Source organism: Tauraco erythrolophus, chromosome Z, assembly GCF_009769465.1.
Source record: "Tauraco erythrolophus isolate bTauEry1 chromosome Z, bTauEry1.pri, whole genome shotgun sequence".
Taxonomy (NCBI): Eukaryota; Metazoa; Chordata; class Aves; order Musophagiformes; family Musophagidae; genus Tauraco; species Tauraco erythrolophus.
Window position 1 is genome coordinate 67,491,472 of NC_141496.1, and position 22,816 is coordinate 67,514,287.

At 38.4% G+C, this 22,816-nt stretch overlaps 1 protein-coding gene across 2 annotated transcripts in view; it reads left to right on the top strand.

Moving 5' to 3' along the window:
* Positions 1-22,816, top strand: part of EFNA5 (ephrin A5) — a 209,920-nt gene that overhangs the window by 150,439 nt on the left and 36,665 nt on the right. For both annotated transcript variants that reach the window (XM_086629491.1, XM_086629492.1), the window contains exon 2: positions 21,493-21,785. In XM_086629491.1, coding sequence (XP_086485617.1) covers positions 21,493-21,785 — 293 coding nt within the window. The remainder of the gene's footprint in view (positions 1-21,492; positions 21,786-22,816) is intronic.

Here is a 22,816-nt window from a genome sequence, read left to right on the forward strand (position 1 = left end):
CTGGAGTGGGCTTCAGTGTCCCTCATTAAAAAGACAAAAAGTTTTTTCTTTTCTTCCCTCACTGCCTGATGAAACTTGCTCTCTGAAACTTAGTTTAATTTTATTTCTAATTCTCAGCTGTGCTAAATGCACTGGGAATTAAATTACAAAGCCGGTTACCTCACGTTCTGCAAGCTAGCTCCCTGAGGCATTTCATCACTGTGCACTTGAGACTTTACAGTGTTGCAGCAGGGCTGTAAAGTGCCTTAACAAAGCATTATGCCGTTATTAAAACCAAAATCAAATAATCGTAAAAAGATAGGTTAAAAAGGAGAGAAACTCTTCCATCCAGGTTTCTAGGCAGAGCTGCCAAGTGCCGCATATCCCCCAGTGAGACGCATTTGGCAAGCGTGTTCTGGCGTTCTTGGTGCAGTCTGCAGGGAGGCAGCAAGGATTCCCCAGAGATTCATCCTGCCCTGCCCACACTGCTATTCTCCTTGCTGGATCCCAGCATTCGTGCTGAAGCCGCAGCCGGGGGTGCGGAGGGAGTAGAAGAGAGACGTGCACTGGTGCTCCCTGGAGAGGTCCCTAGCCATGAAGCAGGGAGGCAGCTACAGTGGAGGTTAGCCCCAGGCATCACTTCTGGGGTGAAACACAGTGCAGAAGCAGACATGGGGAAAGAGGAGGCGTTTGCTTTGGACTCCTTTTGACCATTGAGCCTTTGCCCAGTCGAAACGGATCACTGTCACAGCATGTTCTAGTTCTTTGTTAACATAATCCTATGCTCCAGCTTCTAATTGCTCTTTTTATGTATTATGATCACCCATTAATATGGATCCTGAATATTTTTTTGTTATTTCTAATATTAAATCCTCACCCATGTTCTCTACTTGTATGAGAGGAGTTCTGCCTGTGTGAAAGGAGCTGAATTCTATTGCGTTTGGCTCCTGAAGCATCTGTTTAGAATTTATTGAGAGAGGAAGAAAATCAAATTGTATGTTTCATTGAGTTCTATTTTTCAGCTGTTTTTCTTTGCATCAAAATAATAATTAAAAAATCAGATGCAGGTGGACTAAAGCTATTCATAAACTCATGTTCGATTCATTGAGTGGTTTTAGGGAAAGCAGTTGCAAAAAGTGAAACAGTCGTTTTGGCATTTAAGAAAAAAAAAATTATTTTTTTAAAGTGTTAATTAAATATAAGAGTTAAGCTTTTCCCGTGTCTCAAAACTAAAGTTACTTGCACGGCAGTAATGTTTACGTGTTTATTCATCCTAAACACTACAGCTCATTCCTTTCAGTTAATTCCTGTGGTGACCACTTCAACGAGGAAATGGTCTTGTGTAAGCCCCTATATCTTCTGACTGTATGAAGAGATTTGGGTGAAGTTCAGGTGGCAGAAGCTACTCCTGGTGCTGGCAGGTCTCCTGCCTGTGCAGCTGCACAGAATTCATTGCAGAAAACAAAACTGGGTGTTGAAATTGCAGGAACAGCAGATAAATCTGCAAGTTGGATGTACTTGCTCATCTCATCTTCCTAATTAGGTATTTATGTGGCCTCATAGTATCTAAACTCAAGTCATCAGTGGTTACTTTCCCACAGCAGTGAAATACTGCTGTTGTCACCAAGGAAAACCTGAGGTAGGACAGCATACAGGAAATCTGTTATTAGGCCAACACTGGACCACATTGTTCAAGGTCCCTAATCTACTGCTCTGTGCCTTGTTTTCTCTCATTGAGGCTGTTTACCCACCTTTTTGTTGCAGGCTGTAATGGACAACAATGAGTAATATTAAGGAAATAATGTGGATAGTCATAGTAGTGTCTACCTTTATGTGTTTATTAATGCATCCCACTCTTCAAGTGTCTCAGAATGCCTTGATGAGCTCCTCCTTTATGTTACAATTGTGCAGAAACTAGGTTCTTTGCAGGAGAAAACAGGGTAACAGGGTTAACAATATCACCAAGGGGCTGTGACACTCTGTGCCCCTCAGTGGATGAGTCTCAGAGTAATACCTAGTCAGGTGCTAAGTGGCTGGGAGGTGCAGTCCTCAATGCATTCAAGTTCTTGATAAGAAATCTGTAGGTGTGGGGAAAGGATCCTTTGCACTTTGTCAGTGAGTTAGAGGGGCCAAGCCTTAAAAGCTTCTTCTGTCACTTATCTTTCTGTTTAAGTCAAATGAGCTCTGCTCTGGAGAACACCATCTGGGTGGAAAATAACACAGACTTGAGTTGTCAAGGCCTTACACCAAAACAGAGAAGAGTGTGGAACTCTTCTCTCCGTCCTAAGGTTAGGACACAATATCTTACAGCCTCTAGCTGCAAATAGTGAAGTATACTCTATATGGGTATCCTGCTGATGAAGTGACAACGAAAATATTTGATGCTGATTTGCGAATTACAGTAGGCTGGAAACAAAATAAGAACATTTTTGTAGATGCTAGATGTAACTGTTGCTGTTGCACCACCACAGTAATCATTCTGGCCCAATCCAAATGATCTCTGCAGAACATTTATTGGTGGTGTAAATCTAAGGCTTACTGACAGGGGGGATTTACAGTGCAAAACCCTATGTTACTTCCTGCAGTTGTAATAAGTCAGTGACAAAGGCAACTCTTCTGCACTTACCCTCATATGAGACTGCTTTTGGGTCATCAGTAGTTTAGTTAAGCCCCTAGGAACATTTGTTTACACTGAGATTTTTGCTACTCCTTCTAAGATGGTGTTCAAATTTTCTGCAATCTTTATAGGTAGTGAAAGGTCTAGGTCCTGTCTTTTAGCTGAAGCAGACGTTGACTGTGTGCTGCCACTGTTACGAACCTTGAAAGTAGTGCAAATTCATGCTCTACTTGTTCAGACAAACCCTTCTTGGCTCCATGGCAGTTCTGAATGCAGTCAGCTCTTCCACTGTCTGTGGTGTCGCTGTGTATTCTTACTACTTACTGTACACTGCTTTAGAGGGGCGACAGAAGTCTTTACCCAGAGACCGATGTTTGGCGTTGAGGCGAAGGCTGCAAACCCTTTTGCTGAAGTCCACCAGAATCTCTGTGGAGACTGGGAACCGAGTGATAGACAGAGGAGCAAGATCCTGAACTGGCTCAGATTCTGTCAGTGGCCAGGCTTTGTAGGAGCACAGACGCTGTCCTTGACTACTGCTGTCAATCACATAATGTAAACTAGCAGACATCAACAAAGTTAATAAATAAAGAAAGTGGCAAAATCAAAAGTTGCTTTAATTAGCTATTGATTCTAATTACAGTGTTGTTGAGTGCCTTAATGGATTTCATATCAGAAGAGTAGTTGGAGTAGTATGTATGTGTTTAGCAAGGTAAGGTATAGGAGGTGCCTGTGTACATATGTCTTAAAAATGGACAGAAAACCCTGCTAGCACAACAAAATGATGCAGGTGAAATCTACACACTGAAGACTCAAAAACAGAGGTTCTGCTTCAGTAAGTCAGTGTGGTTATCTATTATGGGAGCTGGGATGCCAGTGTTAACTGAACCAAAATGTTGATTTTACAGTTCATTAGCAGTCTTGGTGAAACGAGCAGCTCATACTGAGCCATCTGAAAAAGTTTCTGTTTCTAGAATACTCTGAGCCCCAGCTACAACTTTGAGGGGAGACAGCTGATCTTTTGTCCGTTGACATTTGTTTGAATGGAGGGAGTAGGGGTTGGGAAGAGAGTATTTTCTTTTTCGGTACCTGCACAGCATTCTAAGAGCAGAGGATGGTTATTGTTTCAAGAAAATTTCTGTTTGGCGAAGACGTGTGGTCTCCTGACATGTGGAGGATCTATAAACTAGGTCCACAGTAAGCTCTTTCACACATTTACTCATCCCTTCTTTGGTTACATTATTTCCAGCAACACACTGACAGCTGTAAATGTAAGGGTCCAGCACTTATCTCCCCGGACAAGACCCGTTAGCAATGTGAGTGGGTCTGGGCACGGATACGCACAGCTAGCTGATTCTTGCTTATCCTGACAAGAAGAATGTAAAAAATGTGCCAGCTTTTCAAGGGTCAGAGGCTAAAATATGGATGTGTTTATTGCATATTTTGGTTGTCCCTGTAATGGACAGTTTGACACATTCTTTTGGTGAACTTTCTGGAAGACAAATAGCTCGAAATGGACACAGGAGAAATTGCTCCTGTCAGGATTCCCATACATGTAATTACCTTCAGGTGTCAAGTGTACTTAGTGACTGTTGATTTTAATTTTTTTTGCTCTTCAGACATTTATACCTTGTTGTCAATGAGGTATTTAATTTTATTAATGTGGGCATTCTTAAAGGGAGGACATGAAAGATCTGTTGTTTCAGACTTCACTTTCCCTTATGAAATGGCTGGTATCACATTGTAGATAATTCTTTTGAAGACGTGCTTTTGGTGTGCTTTTTCAGTCAGCTGTGTGGAAGGATTCCTAGATCTCCTTGCATAACTTACACACTGAAAGCTGCTTTTAAGCCCTTCTTTCCACGTGTATGATAGCTAGGTAGTTATGAAGAGAGTAACTGTTTTGAGCTTCTTTGTTCCTTTGCTTTTAAGCTTTTTGTGTGTGATACGCTTAACAGTTTTGGAAGTTATTAAATCAGCTAATGTACCATGGTGCAAAAACAGTGGCAAGATGCGGTGCTTAAAATTACTAGCCTGGGAATGTAATTGTCAATACATATTACTCTGCATTCAAATGAATACTCACATTTTTTTACAGCAGCAAGCAACTAATGGAAGGATGAAATTATTGTAGTTGGAAACCAAAAGTCTCAGAATACAGAAGAGAGCAGTTCTGAGAAAACGTAGTATGAAATCTGTTTTGAATGTGTCTGGCTTTAAGTTTTCCTGGTGACTGGGAATGTAAATCATATACTGAAAAAACTAGGAGAGATGATGTAATCCATTGTAGAAAGGAAAATCGAAGTTTTATTGTAGATGGACATGTTTAGATAAAATCAGTCAAAACATCGCTAAAAACGAATTCAAATTAATTTGTGTCATATGCAGACATCTCTTAATAATTTAATTTAACATTAGATAACCTTTTGCTGATCCAGGGACTGCTGGAATTTCACAGCTCTTGTTTTTCAGTCACAAAGTGTGACTAGTTCTCCATATCCAAGAAAAACGGGAGATCAGCATTTTTTTAGTCTATGTGAATGCAATCTCAAAATAACAGAAGGAGAATGTTCGAGTTAATTATGAAGGGAATTATTGGCTTTGTTCGTATAGGAACCCCTTTAATATTTGGAAGAGTAGTTTAATGATGTGATCTGGCATTAATTCTGCACTGCATCATCATCAAACAAACAAAACAAAAAAAAAGCCCTCGGTTGGCATTTTTGCCTAAGGGCTGCTGAGAGCTGATTATTCTTCTAATCAGAACCATCACAATCAAGGGAGACAATTAGCTAGGTTAGATCTCTGCTGATTTCTCCTGTGGCCCTAAGCATCAGATGGCCTTGAGCACTCTTGAATCCTATCAACAAGTATTTGAGTAATACCTGTCTAGCTCCACCTGTTGTCATTAAGACCCTCTTTTCTTCTGTTTAAGTGCTTGATTGTGTGCATGTTTATTTTTGTTACCCTGATACCACAAGGCATTAGCTGTCCTTCAAAAGAGAAAGCTTACTAGCCTAGACAATAAATACAGAGTTTAAGCTTCTGGTGTGTAGTATAAAATTGTAGACGTTATTTTGATATATCATCCGTGTGTTTGTGAGTGTGTGCCTAGTTATGTATTTTTATCATTTATCATTTTATCATTTATTTTAATACAAAGCGTAAACACATATATTTAAACAGTCAGCTATGTAATTGAATATACAACCTGGGCGTGTCATGTGGTGAACTTCTGTGTTTGCAAACGGCAGTGTGCTCTTTCTGCCAGCAGCCTGCTTCAGTCATTAATTCTGGTTTTCTGCCATTATTTTTGCACACAGCCGATGCTGTTCTGCTTAGCTGGAGTTTATCTACCCAAGTGGTCTACTTCATATCTAAATGAACTAAATATTATAGTTAGTAGGCCTGATTTTGTCCTATTCATCCCATGTATTTACATGCAGAAACCATGGAGTTTCTCCCTGTTTTGCCCTACTGCAACAGAAGGTGAAACATGATCAGGAGCTCTTCTGGCGTGGACATTTCTGTCTACAGATCATATATAACTGAAGTAAATTGCAAACTGTCAGGTTAGCTTAATAGTCCCCTTTCTCTGCTGTGTTCTTAAAAACCCTTGATGAGTCAATAATGCTCTTCTTCCTTCAGCCTCTAGTCTCCTTTTGTATAGTGTGTGGTTTACTATTGCTAAAACAATGAAACAAACCCAGTGCATTTAAAATACAAAAAGCCTGTTTAGCTTATACCTAATATAGGCAAACGAAAAAGTAGAACACAGAAGGTGATTGAACCGATAATTGCCCCCAACACCTGCCATGACTCTCTGAAGCTTGTTGATACTATTCATATAAATGTCATAATATCTCTCTAGGATAAAAATTAGTATGGAGCAATGAAAAATTGTTCTTTTCACAAAATGGATTCCTTCAGTTGTTATTGGATATAAGAATTGCTTCTTGGGACAATCTGGGAGTTTTACACCAGATTTAATCTATACTTAAAACTAATTATTCATGTAAAGATGATTCTTTTTCTGTGTTTGTTGATGGAAGAACTCAGCTTGCTAAGTGGCTAGTTTTTAGCTATGTGACCATTCTGCCACTGTGACTGAACAAAAATATGGGAACAGGAGCTGTTTTTTGTAGTGTTAGACAGCAGCATGGAGATTTTTAAGTTTTATCTGCTTTGAAGAATTTAAATAACAATGCTCAGCAGACAAAAATTCTAATTTCAAGGGTATAGAAATGAGTGAAACAATGTTTAGCCAATCAACCCCAACATATTAAGAAGTCATCTTCTCTATTGTGCTGCACTGGAAAATGATCTCTGTGTTTCAGGTTGAGAAGTTTAAAATAATTGATTTTGAAAGGAAGAACAGGTTTCAATTAGCTTTAATGCAAGTTTACTCATTTGTAATGCATTAACGATATTCCATACTCCATGTGTTATGAGCATACACATTTGAATGGACTGTGTGTTGCTATACAACACACACATACATAAGCAATATTAACCAGGGAGCGGAGCCGATTTAGTCTCTTGCTGTCTGCGTATTTAATCAAGAGCATCATCTCAGCAGATAAAAGTGAGAAAATTACACAGGTGAAGTGAATTAAGCTTTAATGTTTGAACACACAGGAATTATGCCACCTACGTTCAGATTACTGGTAAGATCAATGGTAGCGTATTGATAAAGTCTTAGGTCGTTTTTTATCTTGCTCAGCATGGGGATAGTGGTTGTGATGTCATGACCTTCTAATGGACAAAAGAACCGTATTTAAAATGTTAATCCTGCTAAGAATTTTTTCTTTTGTGCTATAAAAGGTGCCCACTCATTAAAGTAAAAGCTTTTTAACCCTCCTCCTCTGTGGATTAAGAGTCAAGTATTGACTGCTAAGATATCTGTAGTTCAGTTTCCCGGAGATAAAATAATTAAATGGAAGTCGTAAGAGGAATTACTGTAATAATATTGGTAATGAATGATTCTCAGTATGAAGTTATTCGTTATCATGTTTCGTATCATAAAATGCTGTGTTCACACATTCTTCTTTGGCTAAGGTAGTTTTCCTCTGACATCAGCATAATAATGAATAATTTTACTCCACGATGTAATCCATGCAGATTCACTGCTTTGTTCAATGCTTTCTGCACAGTTAGGCCTCAATTCAGGAAAGCATTTAACCATTTACCTAAAGCCTTCAGCTTAGTATGTACTTAATTCTAAAGCATCAGCTTAATTGCTGTCCTGAACAGATCTCCTTATTAGAACAGAAGACCTTAATAGTCACATATCCATAACCTTTTGGGACCTTTGGAGCTACTGTGTCAGGATGTAAAAAGTACATCAGTCACAGCTATGATTTAAATAGAGAATAAATATTCATACACTGTTACCCAGACCATTCTATAACCTAACAAAAGATCTCAACATGTATGTAAGTGTATTTAAATGCCTGAATTAAAACATGTCAAGGTGTGAGTAAGGGGGAAGATGCATTAAAAAACTAAATATGCTTTATCAGTAACAGAACTAGTTTGTAAACAAAGGCAAAATAACTGATGAAATGGAAAAAAAACCCAGTTAAACAGCTTGATTCAGCAACTCAGCAAAAACAGTCTAATAGTTTAGCAAAAGGCAGTAGTTTTCTGTCAGCTTATTTTTTTTTCTGAAATCCAAGGAACCGTTAACCTTTTTTAAAGGATTTGGAAGGTTCATGCTGCTTTGTTTCTTTGATGTAAAAGCTAGAGAAGATAGATACATCACTATACTTAAGTTAGCATCTTAATAAATCAAAAGTTATTGACAATATATTTAAAACCATGATTTATCTTTTAGTTAATGTATTTAATGTATACAATAATTAACTTTTTTTTTTTCATTTCATTAATGAAGGGAAAAGTTACGGAAACAAAGCATATGACCTCCAGTTGTTCAGCATGTTATCTGCAAGTTTGGTGAACACCAAAGCCTTAAATTGCCTTTTGCTCCTGGGAGCTTGGAAGGCATAATTTAGGAGACGATTTTTGTTTGAAAGAAGGAAATGGAAGTCTCTACAGATGTTTCTTGCCATGTGGTAAGAAAAAGCAGGTGTAAAACAAGTTTGATGATGTTTTCTTCACTGTGAAAAGTCTTGCAGCACATTTTTGGGGCATAGATAACCTCTCAACAACCTTAGAGAGTGAACTTGAGCAGTAGAAAAGCGTTCCTAAAGAAGTAACCATCTGATTATGAAGTGTGCATCCTTAAAAGCACAGGACAACCTGAGCAATATAAAAGTCTAAGGTATCTTTGAAGTGCAATAAAAGACTTTTCAGTTGTATTATTTTTGTTATGAGTCACAATGTACAAAATTAAAGGACAAATCTTGAGGTCTGTATTCTGTTTCAGTCAATCCTTGGCTAAGCTTGTACGTCAGACAGCAGAAAACTAGGCAACCTTCATTTGTCTAGGCTCTTTTTTATGGCAGCCTCCTTGGAGAGCTGCTGAGGTGCATTTAAACAGAGATTTTAATATATTGTTTTACATAAGTTTTTATTTTGATTAAAATTACAAACTGGGATAATGGAAATCGAGATCTGCCTTTTTTTGAGTTAGTAAATTTGTCTCCAAAAAATAATCTTGTTTCTGAGGGGCTGAGGAGATGCACTCTTGCCTCTGACTGTTACAGGAGCAAAGGTGAAAATGTTCAATGGATACATGTTTGAGAACTGCTGCATTTGATTAGACACTTGTAATCAGCTGTATCATTACCACTGTTCTTCTAAACAATACAGCATCATAGATTATAAATTACTTTCTTAGCTATGAGATTCATGGTACAAATGGTACCTCTGGTAGAAATTGTCAGGTATCAGGCTCAGAAATGCAGAGGAGCAGGTACTTTTCCATTTGACAAGCAAGCTGAACAACTCAGTGTCCACAGACGGTAGTGCACCAAATTCCAAAAGTTTCAAGGGGTTCAAAAAATGGTCAGGCAAACCGATGAAGAAAAATCCATCATTCTCTGCTAAAAGAGCCTGAACCTCTGGCTACGGAAAAGATTGGTGGCCGTTGTGAGAATATACTCGAGAGGTATGACTATGTAGGTATTCAGTGTCATCTAGACATCTTCCATTGGCCAGCGTTGGGAGTATTTTGTTGGGCTTGGTGGGAATTTGCTCTGGCACAGGATGACTGCTCGAGAGCAGTCATCATTACTTTTCACTTTGATGCTCTGTAACTGGGATTTTGCCCACACAATCGCTCTAAATTGTATGTGCTGTGTCTTTAGCCTCAGGTTATGTGTTTATGCCCCAACTATGTGCTTAAACTATAAACACTTCATTCTTGAGTTTTAGAGTTTATTTTCTTTCTTCATTGCTAAACTAGTACGTAAGAGTAAGAATGAAAGGAAGAAATAGTTCTTCACTCAGTAATTCACTTGAACATCTAAGGAAAGATGCAAAGTCTTCCCAGTAGGCAGTAATGGTTCTTGCCCAACCTGTGCAGTCTCTTCCCCACACCTACCTGATGTCTTTATAATAAGTAGGAAGAAGGGAAGGCAGGAGAAAGAACCTGTGGTTTAATTTATCTGTGGTATTATCTGCCTCTTATCTTAAACCTTAGTGCCTGTACTTTCAAAAATAGTTCATCGTTCAGTTGTGAATGAAGTAATTTCACTACAGGTTCAAGATTAGAATTAATTTAAGGTTAATTTGGAAACACTTTAGGAAAAATGCAATAGGGAAATTAAGAGATAGCTTCAGTTTTACCTCTGAAATTTCTGATTGATCTGAGAGCAATGCATTTTTTTCTCCCTGTTTTTCACCTATATGAATATTTTACACATGCATATAAGAGTAAATGAGCAGGTTTTGCACCTTTTATTGATTCAAGCTTTATTTATACATATTGAAAAACTGTTTCTGTCATTCTTGAAGAAATAAGAATTCCAAAACCCTGTAATAGGTACCACATTATAGGAGCTTCATAATTTGAAAAGGAGTGGAGGAAGAATGATATAAAGGCTGCATTGAATTCCACAATTTGTCAATCTCATTCAGTTAAAAAAATAAATGTTGCCCATCAGATTGTGATCTTTGTAATGTCTTAGGTGTTTTACAGACTAATTGTCAGCTTATAGTGCAAATCTTTTCAAATCATATTTGTAAACATAGAAACTGATTTGGATCAGGACCTATCTTGTTTCTATGATATACAAAGCTTAAAATAAATTTCTCTAGATGAAAAAAATATTTTAAGTCTTATTGTACAGAGACCATGTATATCAAGATTAAACCTGATGTAAAATTTTATAGTCTATGTGCTATAAGTCTTTAGAAGAAATTACAGGAAAGAAAATAAACAGTTTCTAACATCAATAATAGCTGTGCTACTTGGTGCTGCTGCAGTCTGTAATGTAAAACTCTGGTTGTTCTTTTTTTGCTAGTTTGTCTAGCTTAAGAGAGAGACTAATATGGAAGGGTAAGAGGAAGAAGGTTAAATTATTAGACTTCTCCATAGAACTTTCTCCAAAATGCCATTTCCATGTCAGGAAAGCAAATATTTTTCCTCCTCGTCTCTTAAATAAACACAAGGCAATTGTGTAGGAAGAAATAGATTCATTAATTGAAGCTCACTTTCCTGACAGCAAATTGTCTGCAAATATATTTATATACTTGTTAGCTTTTCTAACTTTATTTTTACATGAACAAGTTCAAATAGGTTTTGAGAATGTGTTTGAATGTATAGTTTATTCATGTTAATAGCAATTCATGGTTTGATACTGGAATTTCTTGTGTTTCTGGGTCTGTTTGTGTGGGTCTGTAATTGTATTTTTTTTCTCTATACATTTTGTTTAGGCTATTTTATTACATCTGGATTCATTCCTTTTAGCTGGAGGATGTGGATTATGACTATAGCTTATTAAACCTTACACAGTTTATTAAACATAAAAATACCATGAAACATCTTGAGGATTAGTTTCATTTTATACACTTATATATTGCAAAATTAAGGGGTAGATTTTAAGGGGCCTGAGTCTCCAATTTCTAATTTGATTAAAAAATATTTTAAATTAAGTTTGTTGTCAGATTGAGAGATTAATAATAAACAGCTATAGCTTAATGTCAGAGAACAGCATTTCTAATGCAACAGCAAGTGTAGGTGTATATGCAACAGACATGCACTTCTATCAAACTATATATTTCTTCTCAAATGCTGCCCATATACTTACTGGTGCAAATTGATGCAGCTTTTTTTCCCTAGGAGTATGGGAGAGATGAAGATTTCAGTTTATACAAGTTCCCTATCACTTTGCTTTTAGAATATTAGTGGGAAAATAAATTTGCAAGGCTGACTTGTGTTATGTACACTTCCTTGTGGAAACAGACTGCAGTTTATCTCCATTATTCAGTGTGCAGGTCAACATGCTTGTTGGGCAAGTGTTCTTTTTTTTTCATTTTGGGAGTGTGAGAGGAAGACCTTTCTGCAGATAGGGCACTGTTCTCCATATCCATTAACAGATGTCAGCACATGCCTCGGGCAGGGTTAGCAAATACCAGTCACAGAATCACATTCCATCAAGGCTGATAGACTGTGTCTTCTGGGTTAGACACATGGTCAACACATGTTTTAGTAGTCCTACCTGTGGGTTTTTTTTTTAATTATTTTATTTTTATTTTTAAGAATTTTAACTCTGAATAGGTTACTTTTGCCCAAACATGTCTGATTGTAAAGTGTGTGTTAGTACAGCAGAGATCAGCAAAGATCCTTGCTTTTTTAAGAAAAGTATGTATGCTAATGAATCAGCAAACTGCAGTTTTTCTGGTAGAGGCCAGAGGTGGCTGAGGTAGGTTTTGTATTTCCAAGCAAAAGCATGGCATAAAAGATGATGCTGACATCTTGTGTGGTGTTAGTGTCTAAAGTAGACAAATGGCGAGTCACGCATGGGTAGTATTGATGACCACGTTTAAAAATATGTGAGTAGTAATTACCAGATCTCCTCATTCCACCTCAGATAAAGTGGGATAAATGTTGCTGGTGAACTCCAGAGTAGTACTAATGTGAACACAAGTAATGAGCTTGTGTCCATAAATCAACTTAACAAAGAGACTGGCTTCAGCCCAGACGTTTTGGATTCACAGTGTGGATGGAGGCTCCAAACACAAATCTTAGTCTGCCTTTAGTATCTGGTTGGGCACGGTACCTTTCAGATTATGTTACTAGGGTCCTCAACACTGAAGTTTGTCCTGTAAGTCTGAGAGATGCCTTTGACAAAATAGTAACTCTTCCTTTACCTTCCCCTCCCTCATTCTCTCTTCATCCGTCTCTGCAAGTTAAATGCCCACAGCAATGGAAAATCAATAGCCAGGTAGAGTCTGCAGTCATGGGGATTAAAGCTATTGAAGCTGGGACAGCTGAGAATGAGAGCCTGACCTCTTCAGGATCAATGCTGTGACATATTGTAGCCCTTTATCACTCTTATCATCCACAGCATGACTGTGTCACTGAAGCCCCCAAGATGCAATGAGTGCTTAGGTTCAGAAGTTGCAGCAAAAGAGAAATTCTGAGAGATCAGATGGAAGTCATGTGTGCCAGCTTTGAACAAATTTTACAAATGCGGAGTCTGAGGAAACAGTTTTAATAAACAAAATGAAAAATGTCTAGCTCATCGATTAGGAGGTGCAGAATGATGGGAAGTTAAGTGGATGAGGGTGTTGCTGTACTTGAGAATCTCTGGAGTACTCAGATTTATAGGTGGGAAATAAATGTTTATTTGTTTATTCTCTCCCTCCCTCCCTCATATCTACTCAGGAAAGAGCAATGAGTTTCTATTTTTTAATGTTTGCATTATCATCGAACATATATCTTTCTGCAGTGCCAGCTATAAAAAATCAATACGGGACCCAGCTGTACAAGTAAACACAGTTATGAGTGTAAGGGGGAAATTATTAACAGTAAGTGGAGTGAAAACATTTTTGCACAATTTATTTCATAAAGAGCTTTTAAAGCATAAAAATAAATAAAAGATGTGTCTATACTTTAAATTCAGTGTAATTGTTAACCATCATGATGCAACTGAAACTTCTGTTCAGCAATAGAATCAGAAAAAAAGTTATTTTAGGTCTCTCAGGTTAATGGAATTAACACAATGTATGTCACTCAAAGAACTCCTGCATTTTAAATATGATACATACCTTTCTTATTCAAACCTACTCCTTTCCTCTTGTGTTTTGCAGTCTTTTTTGCCATGATTCTGCTAATAGAAGCCTCCTCCTTCTGCATATAGGCTTCTTTGTTTTGCAAAGGATGTGTTTCAGTCATGGCACATTACGAAGTTTTTGACAATCAGGTTTTATTTTAAAAAAATAATTTTTTTTCTCTCCTCTTTTCCTGAAAGTTAAAAACTTTTACTAGAGAGGTTTTGAGGAGATTTCTTGGTTCTGCAAGTTAAGAGAATTTAAAAGTTGTAAGTAGTTACCTGCAGGATAGCTGTAAACTTCGATAGCATGGGAAAAATGAAGTTTGAGAAAGTGAAGCTTGAGTAGTTACTGTTACAGTGTTGTGAACCTTGGCCTCTCCTATCTGTAGACAATATCTGGATCAACTGCCTATGCAGGGGTAGGTGCTTCTGACATTTCAAAAGGTCTAGTTTTTGCATCAGCATAGAACAAAAATAATTATCATCCGTTCGGTACTTTTTAGTGAGTTTCTTCTGTTCTGGCCAAACATTCTTTGACTCTTCAGAGCTACCCAAAGCTTAATGATTTCATTTCTTTAAAAACCTAAACGCTAGCTCAGACTGATTTGTTTCATGTTTCTTCCCATGTTCCAGTCCCTCTAGTAGATCACTTTTTTGTCTCGTTTAAATAGGCGGTATGAAGTACCAGATACAATGGTAACTGATCAGAATCCTCTTGTTTTACGAGAAAAAAAAAAAACAGTCCTCCAAACAGGAAGGCACACTGTCTCTCTTGTACTGTTGGCTGATAAGAAGGGGTAAAGGCAAGAGATTCCCCAGGGGGACAACCCACTTAAAACTGATGCTTTCTCTTGTGAAGTCCAGCTTAACGCAGCTCTGTTCGTTTTGATTTTCCTTTGTTTGGGCTTTTTGCCTTTGGATGCATCCAAGTAGTGTGAAAAATCTCCCCAACGGGAGGGACATAGCAGGAATAAAAGGGAAAGATATATCTCTGGCAGATGCATGTGAAGTGAAACGCAGGGGGATCGCTCAACTCTATCGAGAAACGCGATAGGCTCTTGCAGCCGGTTGTGAAAGAGTAATTTGAAGTCTGATGAAGTCTTTCAAGTGCAGGAGCCTGATTCTGCTCAGCTGTGTAATTGTGATGGAAGGGAGCCAGCCAAAGGCAGAGACCTGGGCACAACCTTTAGGGAGGCTTGTTCTGGCAGAATGGGTGGGAAAGTAAAACGAAGGTTACAAATAATAAGTTTCTCTGCCTGATTGATAATGAACTAGTAATAAGTGGCCTTATTATAGTAATAAGTTTCTCATGCAAGCCTGATGATTGCGGAGAAGCTTTAGCTGAGTGTGTGTGACCACATCTTATTTTGATCAGCTGTAGCACAGCAAAGCTGTGTAATTATCATAATCTAACAATTAGCCTGGCATCCTTTCCCAGTGTTTAATTACTCCAATAAATGGTAATTGAATAGAGGACTTAATGACAAGAGAATAAGTTTCTTTCTGCATTGTGTACTTAACTTGCAGTCTTTTCTAGGCGTAATTTTTGAGTACTGTTTTTTTTGAACAACAGCCTTTATTAGTTTTTTCTCTTTTGTTTTGTCAGTCAGTATTTTGCTTCCTACATAGTGTTTTCTCATGGTGTTTTAAACTTGTCTTAACTTGTGAAACTGTAACCTAAGGACTAAAAGGTCATAGATAGCTCCTCTATTTTACAGCGTTTTTTTTGTTTGCTTGCTCAGAGTAGCAATATCCTGCTAGACATCTAAAATGTCACTGGCTTGCTACTGTTAGCAAACCCGCTTCTCTTAGCATCTGGAAAATGTTGAATTTTCTTTTGGTTTGAATAGAGCTGAAATTAAAATAGCTCTTTGATTACTTCGTTGTTTGTGCATCAGAATCATTGTTGATGTCAGCAGAGCTATGGGAACAGAGTTTATTAAATGTTGTGACAAAGCCAGTAAAAAGAGCAGAAAAGCATTAAAGAGGTTATTTTTGCCTAGCACAGAAATAGCATCTTTCAATCTGCGGTAAAATGGCACACTTAATCCCACAACCCCTCAGATAATTAACAGCCACAAGATTTCCCCCATCACACGTAACAACTTTAAGTTAGTTGAAATGGAGGGGCTTGGGCTGTCTAAAAGAATAACGAGGCATGAGTTACCCTGCTGTGCTACAGTCACAGCGTGTGAGTAGAGCTTGGGATGGTCCAATGCACTACGCTTGCCACCTAAACAGAGGCAAAAGCTATGAGCAAGCTCAATAGTGTGGAATGGTAAATAACTGACATCATCATACCCTAAGAGCAATTAAATGTCCTTTTAAAGGATGTTTTCCAGAAAATGTTTGGGGTTTGTGTATTATTGTATATACAAATACCTACTTTATACTCATCGCTCTGTTGTTAATAATTTAAGCAAATAGCTTTGTAACTAGCTAACAGAAATAAAATTAATTTTCAACTTATTTTTGTATTTTTCCAGTTGAAGCTTTTCCTGCGTCTAGAGCATTTGTAAGAGATATTTCTGTTGTCTAAAAACATTTGATCTACTGGTGGTTCAGCCTTTGTTGTGATATTTATGAGATTTTCTCACCTGGCTGCTTTTTTCATGATATTTGTAGGAATGGACTTCTCTCTGAGACCTTTCTGTCTCCATTAAATTTAGTTAAAACTGGCTTAGTGGACATGAAAGTAAAAAGGAGGAGCTAAGTGACCAGCAGTTACAGGGGCATGCACATGTGCTGCTCCCAGAAGCCTTTTTTCCTTAGGAAACAGAACAAGTAACTCTTTGCTGTGCTGTTTCTGAAGAAATATGGTTAGTCATGGTTTGTATTTAGCCCAATAATAAATCAATTCACTGAATTTTGTTGAGGTTGCTTTGCATTTCAGATTATCGTTTGAGAGCAAGGCAACTGGTGTAAGGCATTCAGCAGTGGCACTATCCTCTGCACATTGGTGTTACTGGCTGTGCAGGCTCCAGGCAGCAGAACTGGGGCCATTTGCATCTGATCCCTTCCGATGTCACACTGAAGACCAGAATTTCATAATTCATTGTTAAAGCAGTTATTTGAAGTCTTTTCTGGTTCAAAAGGAAGCTTTACCGCATGCATTTGACAGAACAGAATCCAAGTAAAGAAAGGTTGGCATAGTAAAAGGAAAATTTTCCAGTACACTTATCTTGAAGTAGAGCATCTGCTGTGTTGATTTTGCAGGAAGAGTGATAGAATATGACTAATAAGATTTGTATGGAAAGCAACAAACAGAAGCTATTACAGTTTTTTATCTATCTAAATGGCAATGGCAATTAGTGCTATTTGTGCTGTTCTTAAACTGGATTTTTATAGTGTTTATTCCAAGGATGAAAGGAAGAAAGAAACAAAAACCAAACAAACCTGTTGTTGCATTCTAAATATCTGTTTAAATAAATCATCACTTGTTTCAGTGACCAGCAAAGTTATTAAATTCAAGATGAGCCACAAATGCTTCAGAACTTGAAATTATGAAGAGAAGCATACACACAGACTGTGTACTTTCGCTTGTGTTAATGGATAAACAGAATACAGAAGGCATTAATTACTTTGAAAATGTTTTGCTAGTCTTTTGTTTCAGTGGTTAAAACTACTGTGACATTCTTTCTCTGCATCCTGAATACCTGGACATTTCATCAGCGGCACTTGAGCACAGAACCATTCATATGACTGTCTTTGCTGGAAGAAGTATGCAAGTTTTGTGTAGCAAGCTGATGTTTGTTGGCTATGGAAATGTTTAGGCTTAGAACCTACTTAACTATCTGTCTCTGTCTTCAAAATGGCTTTTATAGCCTACCACCTAATAGGTAGTAGCTGTGTAGTAGCAGGCTTCCAAGACACTGTTTGAATGCCACCTGACACAAAACAAAGGTTAATTATATTTGAAGAATAGCTGTGTTGTGCTGTGTGTAAGAGAGTGCACGGAGCCAAATGACATCATTTGCAAGAAGGTTTATACATCCTATCAGAGTTTTGGAGAAGCCTTTTTGGTTGGTTTTTACCACAACACAATATTCTGTTATGCAAAATGTGGATAGGACTAGTAGTGGAATTTTTATAAAGAATCCTGATCACTCCCTGGTTCCAAAAGAGCGTGAAAGTCCAGAAAAGGATCTGCCAGAACAGGATGAAGATCTAACTGAGAAAAGGAAAAGAACATCAGTAGTATTACTAGAGATGATAGGAAAACACACTTTCTATTCTGAATGGGACTGGAAAAAGGGATGGACTTATTAAACCTTAAATGCAGTCAACAGGAGATCTGCTATTCATGCCATCTCTACAAATATATCTGTTAAAAGATTCCACCTTCCCTCTACATGTCGTGCTCCTCAACATATGTAGGTGGCTAAACATTGATAAATGCTCTCATTTGAAGTGGAACTTTTGTTTTACTTTAATACCTGACATCACACTACTAATAAGAGGTTTTCAGTCTGTAAATGCTAAGTATTTTCCTCTTGGATGTGGTTTAAAATTCTTGGAAGTATGTTTCTGAAGTGTTTCCTTTGATAGCTTTGAGGAGTCGGAGATGATGAATTTTTTTGTGGCCATCACTTGCCTTTCTGTTCAGGTTAGAGGCCTTTATGATTCCTCTTCGAGAAGGAAAATACAACTCGCTGCCTTGTAGCTAGAGGAACAAGAATGGTCTCAGTTCTCTCCAGGAAGCACGCTAGAGATTTTATAGCCTCTTTCAGAAAATAAATTTAGTGCTACATCTCTTCAGTACACATGCTGAGGTTTTGATTGCTGACTTCCTCAACATATTACAAGAGGAGAAATTAATACCTGCTTTCTGCCTCTTAGTTAGCTAATAACCTCTTCTCAGTATTGTTGTCACTATATGGAGTGAAGAGACTTCACTCTGAGCTCCTTGATAAAATACCTGGGTGCATGTTTTCCCTGGAGCAGGTTCACTGCTGTGCCAGCAATATTGGCTAAAGGCCATTTAGATCATTTAAAATATTCACCATCGTCTTCCTTTTTTAAATGCGTAAATGTAAACACTTTCTGGCTATGGTGAATGACTGTGGAATGAATACACTAAGAGAGCCAGGAAGCGGGGAGGGAAGGACACTGGGATAAAAAAGACTTGGTTGTGTATTTCACCCTCAGACCTGCCTTCCAGGCAGCCAGCCCTTGCTTCTTACTTTCCATGTGTTTGACAAGGAAGAGTGTGCTGGGGTGAATGAAGGCACTCAACTGCTTCAGCACTTAGGGAAGCAGAAATAAGAGTGAGTCTACTAAAATACCAGTGATCAAAGGGGACAGCAGTGTTGTAGTCTTGTTTGATTAGCACAAGTACAGTAGGGGACTTTGCTAAAAGGGAGTCAAGGTGAGTGCTTTGCTCTATAGGGTGGAACAGCTCACTGGCAGAGATAATAAGTTTGACTCCATTGCGGACACAGATTTAAGGTGTGATCGCAAATTTAGTTGTCCATCTCTTTGTACTTATCATCCCCGTTACCGTAGATTGTGCAGTCAGATTCTTCCCTTCAAATCCAGCTATTTACAGTACAGACGCTGTCTGGGAAATGTCTGTCTATTCTTTAGGCTAAAGGAAAGAACTAGCTCATTCTGGAATGTGTTCTGTCTCATTCCAGTGTACCTTGGGCCTAAACAGGCCAGATGAACTGGACTCGAGAAGTTCCTATTTCTCTCCATTGACTTGAAGAGAATGTGGAGAAGCAGTTCACCTAAGGTTATTTGTGTTACTAAGAGGGTAATGTTAAGGAGACCACTCTGTTCCTGAATGTCTACAATTACACGACTGTAGTTCTGAAAGCATATAGTTTCTGTCACAAAACCATAGCTGGGCATGATTGTGAAGGCACAGGCTGATATAAGTGGTAACCTTGAGAATCTCTTGAGAAAACTGCATTGTCTGTCACTTGCATGGTTTAAAAAAATCTTGCACACACAAACAGATACACACACACATATATAAGAATAAATATTCATTTTTACTTAATAAAATGGTAATTAATTAAAAAATGAAAATTTTTGAGATGTCATTGCCAGAATGTGGCTTTCTTATTTATAACTTGTAAGATACTCTTTTTCATTACCTGCAAGAAATGGCATACTGTTAACTGATACAGAGAACAGACACCAATTTGAAAACAATACGTTTTTGCAAATGTGTTAAGACAGAATCTGTTCAGGCGACAAGTTTTGAAAGCACTGGAGTACAAAAATATATTTTTAACTAATGATTTAGATAAATGTGAATTCTCCTGGAAGAACTGTGGTTGAGACGCTTTTCCATGTTACAGAACGGAATCGTGAGGCTGTGCACTGGCTGAAATTATACAGATATATCATGCTTTGATGCGTGTTCAGTTTTTCCCCTTTAAAAAGCTATTTTATTGAAGTTAAATTATTGTAGGGATATGAAAAGGTGTAGTTTGCTCTGAATTTATCCTTGGAGGGCCAGCAGATCATTGCTTTTTCTCTGAAATTAGATAGAAGGATCCAGATGGCAGATTTCAAGCCCATCAGGTGTTTAAAATATGCCCCTCAGCTAAAAAGAGGTATTATAGTTAAATCTGTCATGGCCTTTTTATTGCTTTGTGGTACACTTGACAACTGCAGCCGTGAAAGAGAGAAGCTACAAGTAGCCCAGTCAGCCTGAAGTAGAGTAGGTCAGTGGTTGTTTCTTTGGCTGCCCCTGGGAGTTTGATAGACGTACAGACCTGGTTTATGGAATCATTAAATCCGTCATGATATGAGCTCCCATGGAGGCAGTGAATTTCTTCCCATAGTTTCTTCCAGGTACTATGGTAGGTGTTAGAGAAGTAATGTAAGTGAAACACAGGGAGGGAGAGAAAAGGACACCCTCCCCACCTCCAACAAAACCAGAATCCCCCATCTCTAAGGACTCCTCAGTAATAATAATAGTAATAATAAAGTGCATCTGGGATGCTAGCTTGCACTGCATTTCACAGCTGGCACTCATTCCGAACTGTCACGTTAGGCTGAGTGCTCATAATTCGTATCCCAGATCCTGTTATCTGAACACAGCAACGTCTCCACTGCACACTTTTGGCAAAGGAGATGCACTGCTTTTCAAGTAGCTTTAAAAAGCAATACAAGCTTTTCTTTGCATCTTGACAAACTGCTGCTAATCATGAAGAAAGAGTAAACCTGTTTGTGCTCTTGTAGTAACTATAAATACTTGCAGTCAATCAGCTTTCAGCACAGGGGTGATTACTGCCTGATTCAGAGAAGAGGATATGTTTGGGTTATTTATTTGCATGCATATGTAGATGTTTATATAGACACTGATCTGGGGAGGCTGACAGGGTTTTTGCTTCTTTGCTTCCTCTTGCTTCTTTCCCCAATTAAAAAAAAACAACCCACAACCAAATAAAGCAGACTCTCTCTTTGTTTACTCAATAAACTATAGGGAATAATAGCCTATAACTTGGTGTGAGTTAGCAAGAGATGGGTTTTGTAAGAGAACAGAGGAAAACCTTTATCCAGAGGCCATATGATCATAGTCCTGCATAAGCAGTCTCTGATTACTCTGGTGAATTGTACGGGTTATTGTTGAGAGTGAACGTGCATGGCTGGAGCAAAATGAAATGACATTAGTGATGCCCCTTTTATGAGAACATTACTCTGCAAGAAGGTCATCCTGAGTTAACTGTGCTTACACCCGAACTCTTCCTGTGATTTCAGATTCCAGCGGGGTGACTACCACATCGACGTCTGCATCAATGACTACCTGGACGTGTTCTGCCCTCACTATGAAGACTCAGTGCCGGAAGATAAGACCGAACGCTATGTTCTGTACATGGTGAACTTTGATGGCTACAGCTCCTGCGATCACACGTCCAAAGGGTTCAAGAGGTGGGAGTGTAATCGGCCACATTCCCCGAATGGACCATTGAAGTTCTCGGAAAAGTTCCAGCTCTTCACACCCTTCTCGCTAGGATTTGAGTTCAGACCAGGCCGGGAATATTTCTACATCTGTGAGTATATAGAAATTTACCACCGTTGCACAGCAGGTGCTAATTTTTCACCTATGCTCTGTGGAAATACAGAGGGCCGAACAGTTTATAATGCAGATGTCCTACAGAGAATGCAGGCTTAACTATCCCCAGATACATTAGCTAGGAATCTAGCTAGTGAAAATGAGATTAAATCACAGGTTCTTTTCTCACATAAAATAGCATGTCAGCCTGTTCACTGAACCATGGCTGACTTTTAAAGCAAAACACACTATTACATTTCTTCTAGCACTCTGAGGTGGAGGAGAAGGCAAGAAGGATAGGATGAAAGCTGTCCCCAAATATGAGAAGAAATAATTAATCCTTTGCATGTGAAATTCTTGGATTTTCTTATTTGCTCAGACGAAATTCTCTTGTTTCTGTAGTATTTATCACCTAAGGAAAGTGAGGGTTTTGTAGTTTGTAAGTGATACGACTGCTGATGTCAGTAGTCAAGCGATATCTGAAGCTGTAATTTCCTAGGGCAAATATTCCTAGCGTCAAGCGAAGTGGCTCCTTTTTTCTTCCTTCCTTTTTTTTCCCCCTTTTTCTCAGATGAGCTGTTTGTGTCAGTGTGGGCGATGCGGGGTGCTGTGGGAGCAGGTGGCAAGCAGGGGTGTGTGAATGGGCTCACACACCTTCATGCCTGATCCCCAAAGCCGTAGGGAGCACCCTGCTGGAGCTCTGTGCTCTCCTCCACGGAGGCCTGCATCAAGGCTGCTCAGGGCACCCAGAGGAGACGCAGGATAACATCTGGGGCTAAAGATGTAAAAACATCAGGAGGTTAAAAAACAGTGGATTGAACTAACTGATACCCTGACCCCACTGTGCAATTGATACTGCTTCAGGTGTCTCGTTTGTTTAATACTCCAACAAAGATCTTATTTCGCCCATTTGTTTTGTACCTGAATCTTCCACTCCTAACAAGTTTTAACTGCTCCAGCAGTATTTTTTTTCAGTTTTTAGTGTTAGACTAGAGAGTTGAAAGCTTTAGACAGACTGTATATCCCAAT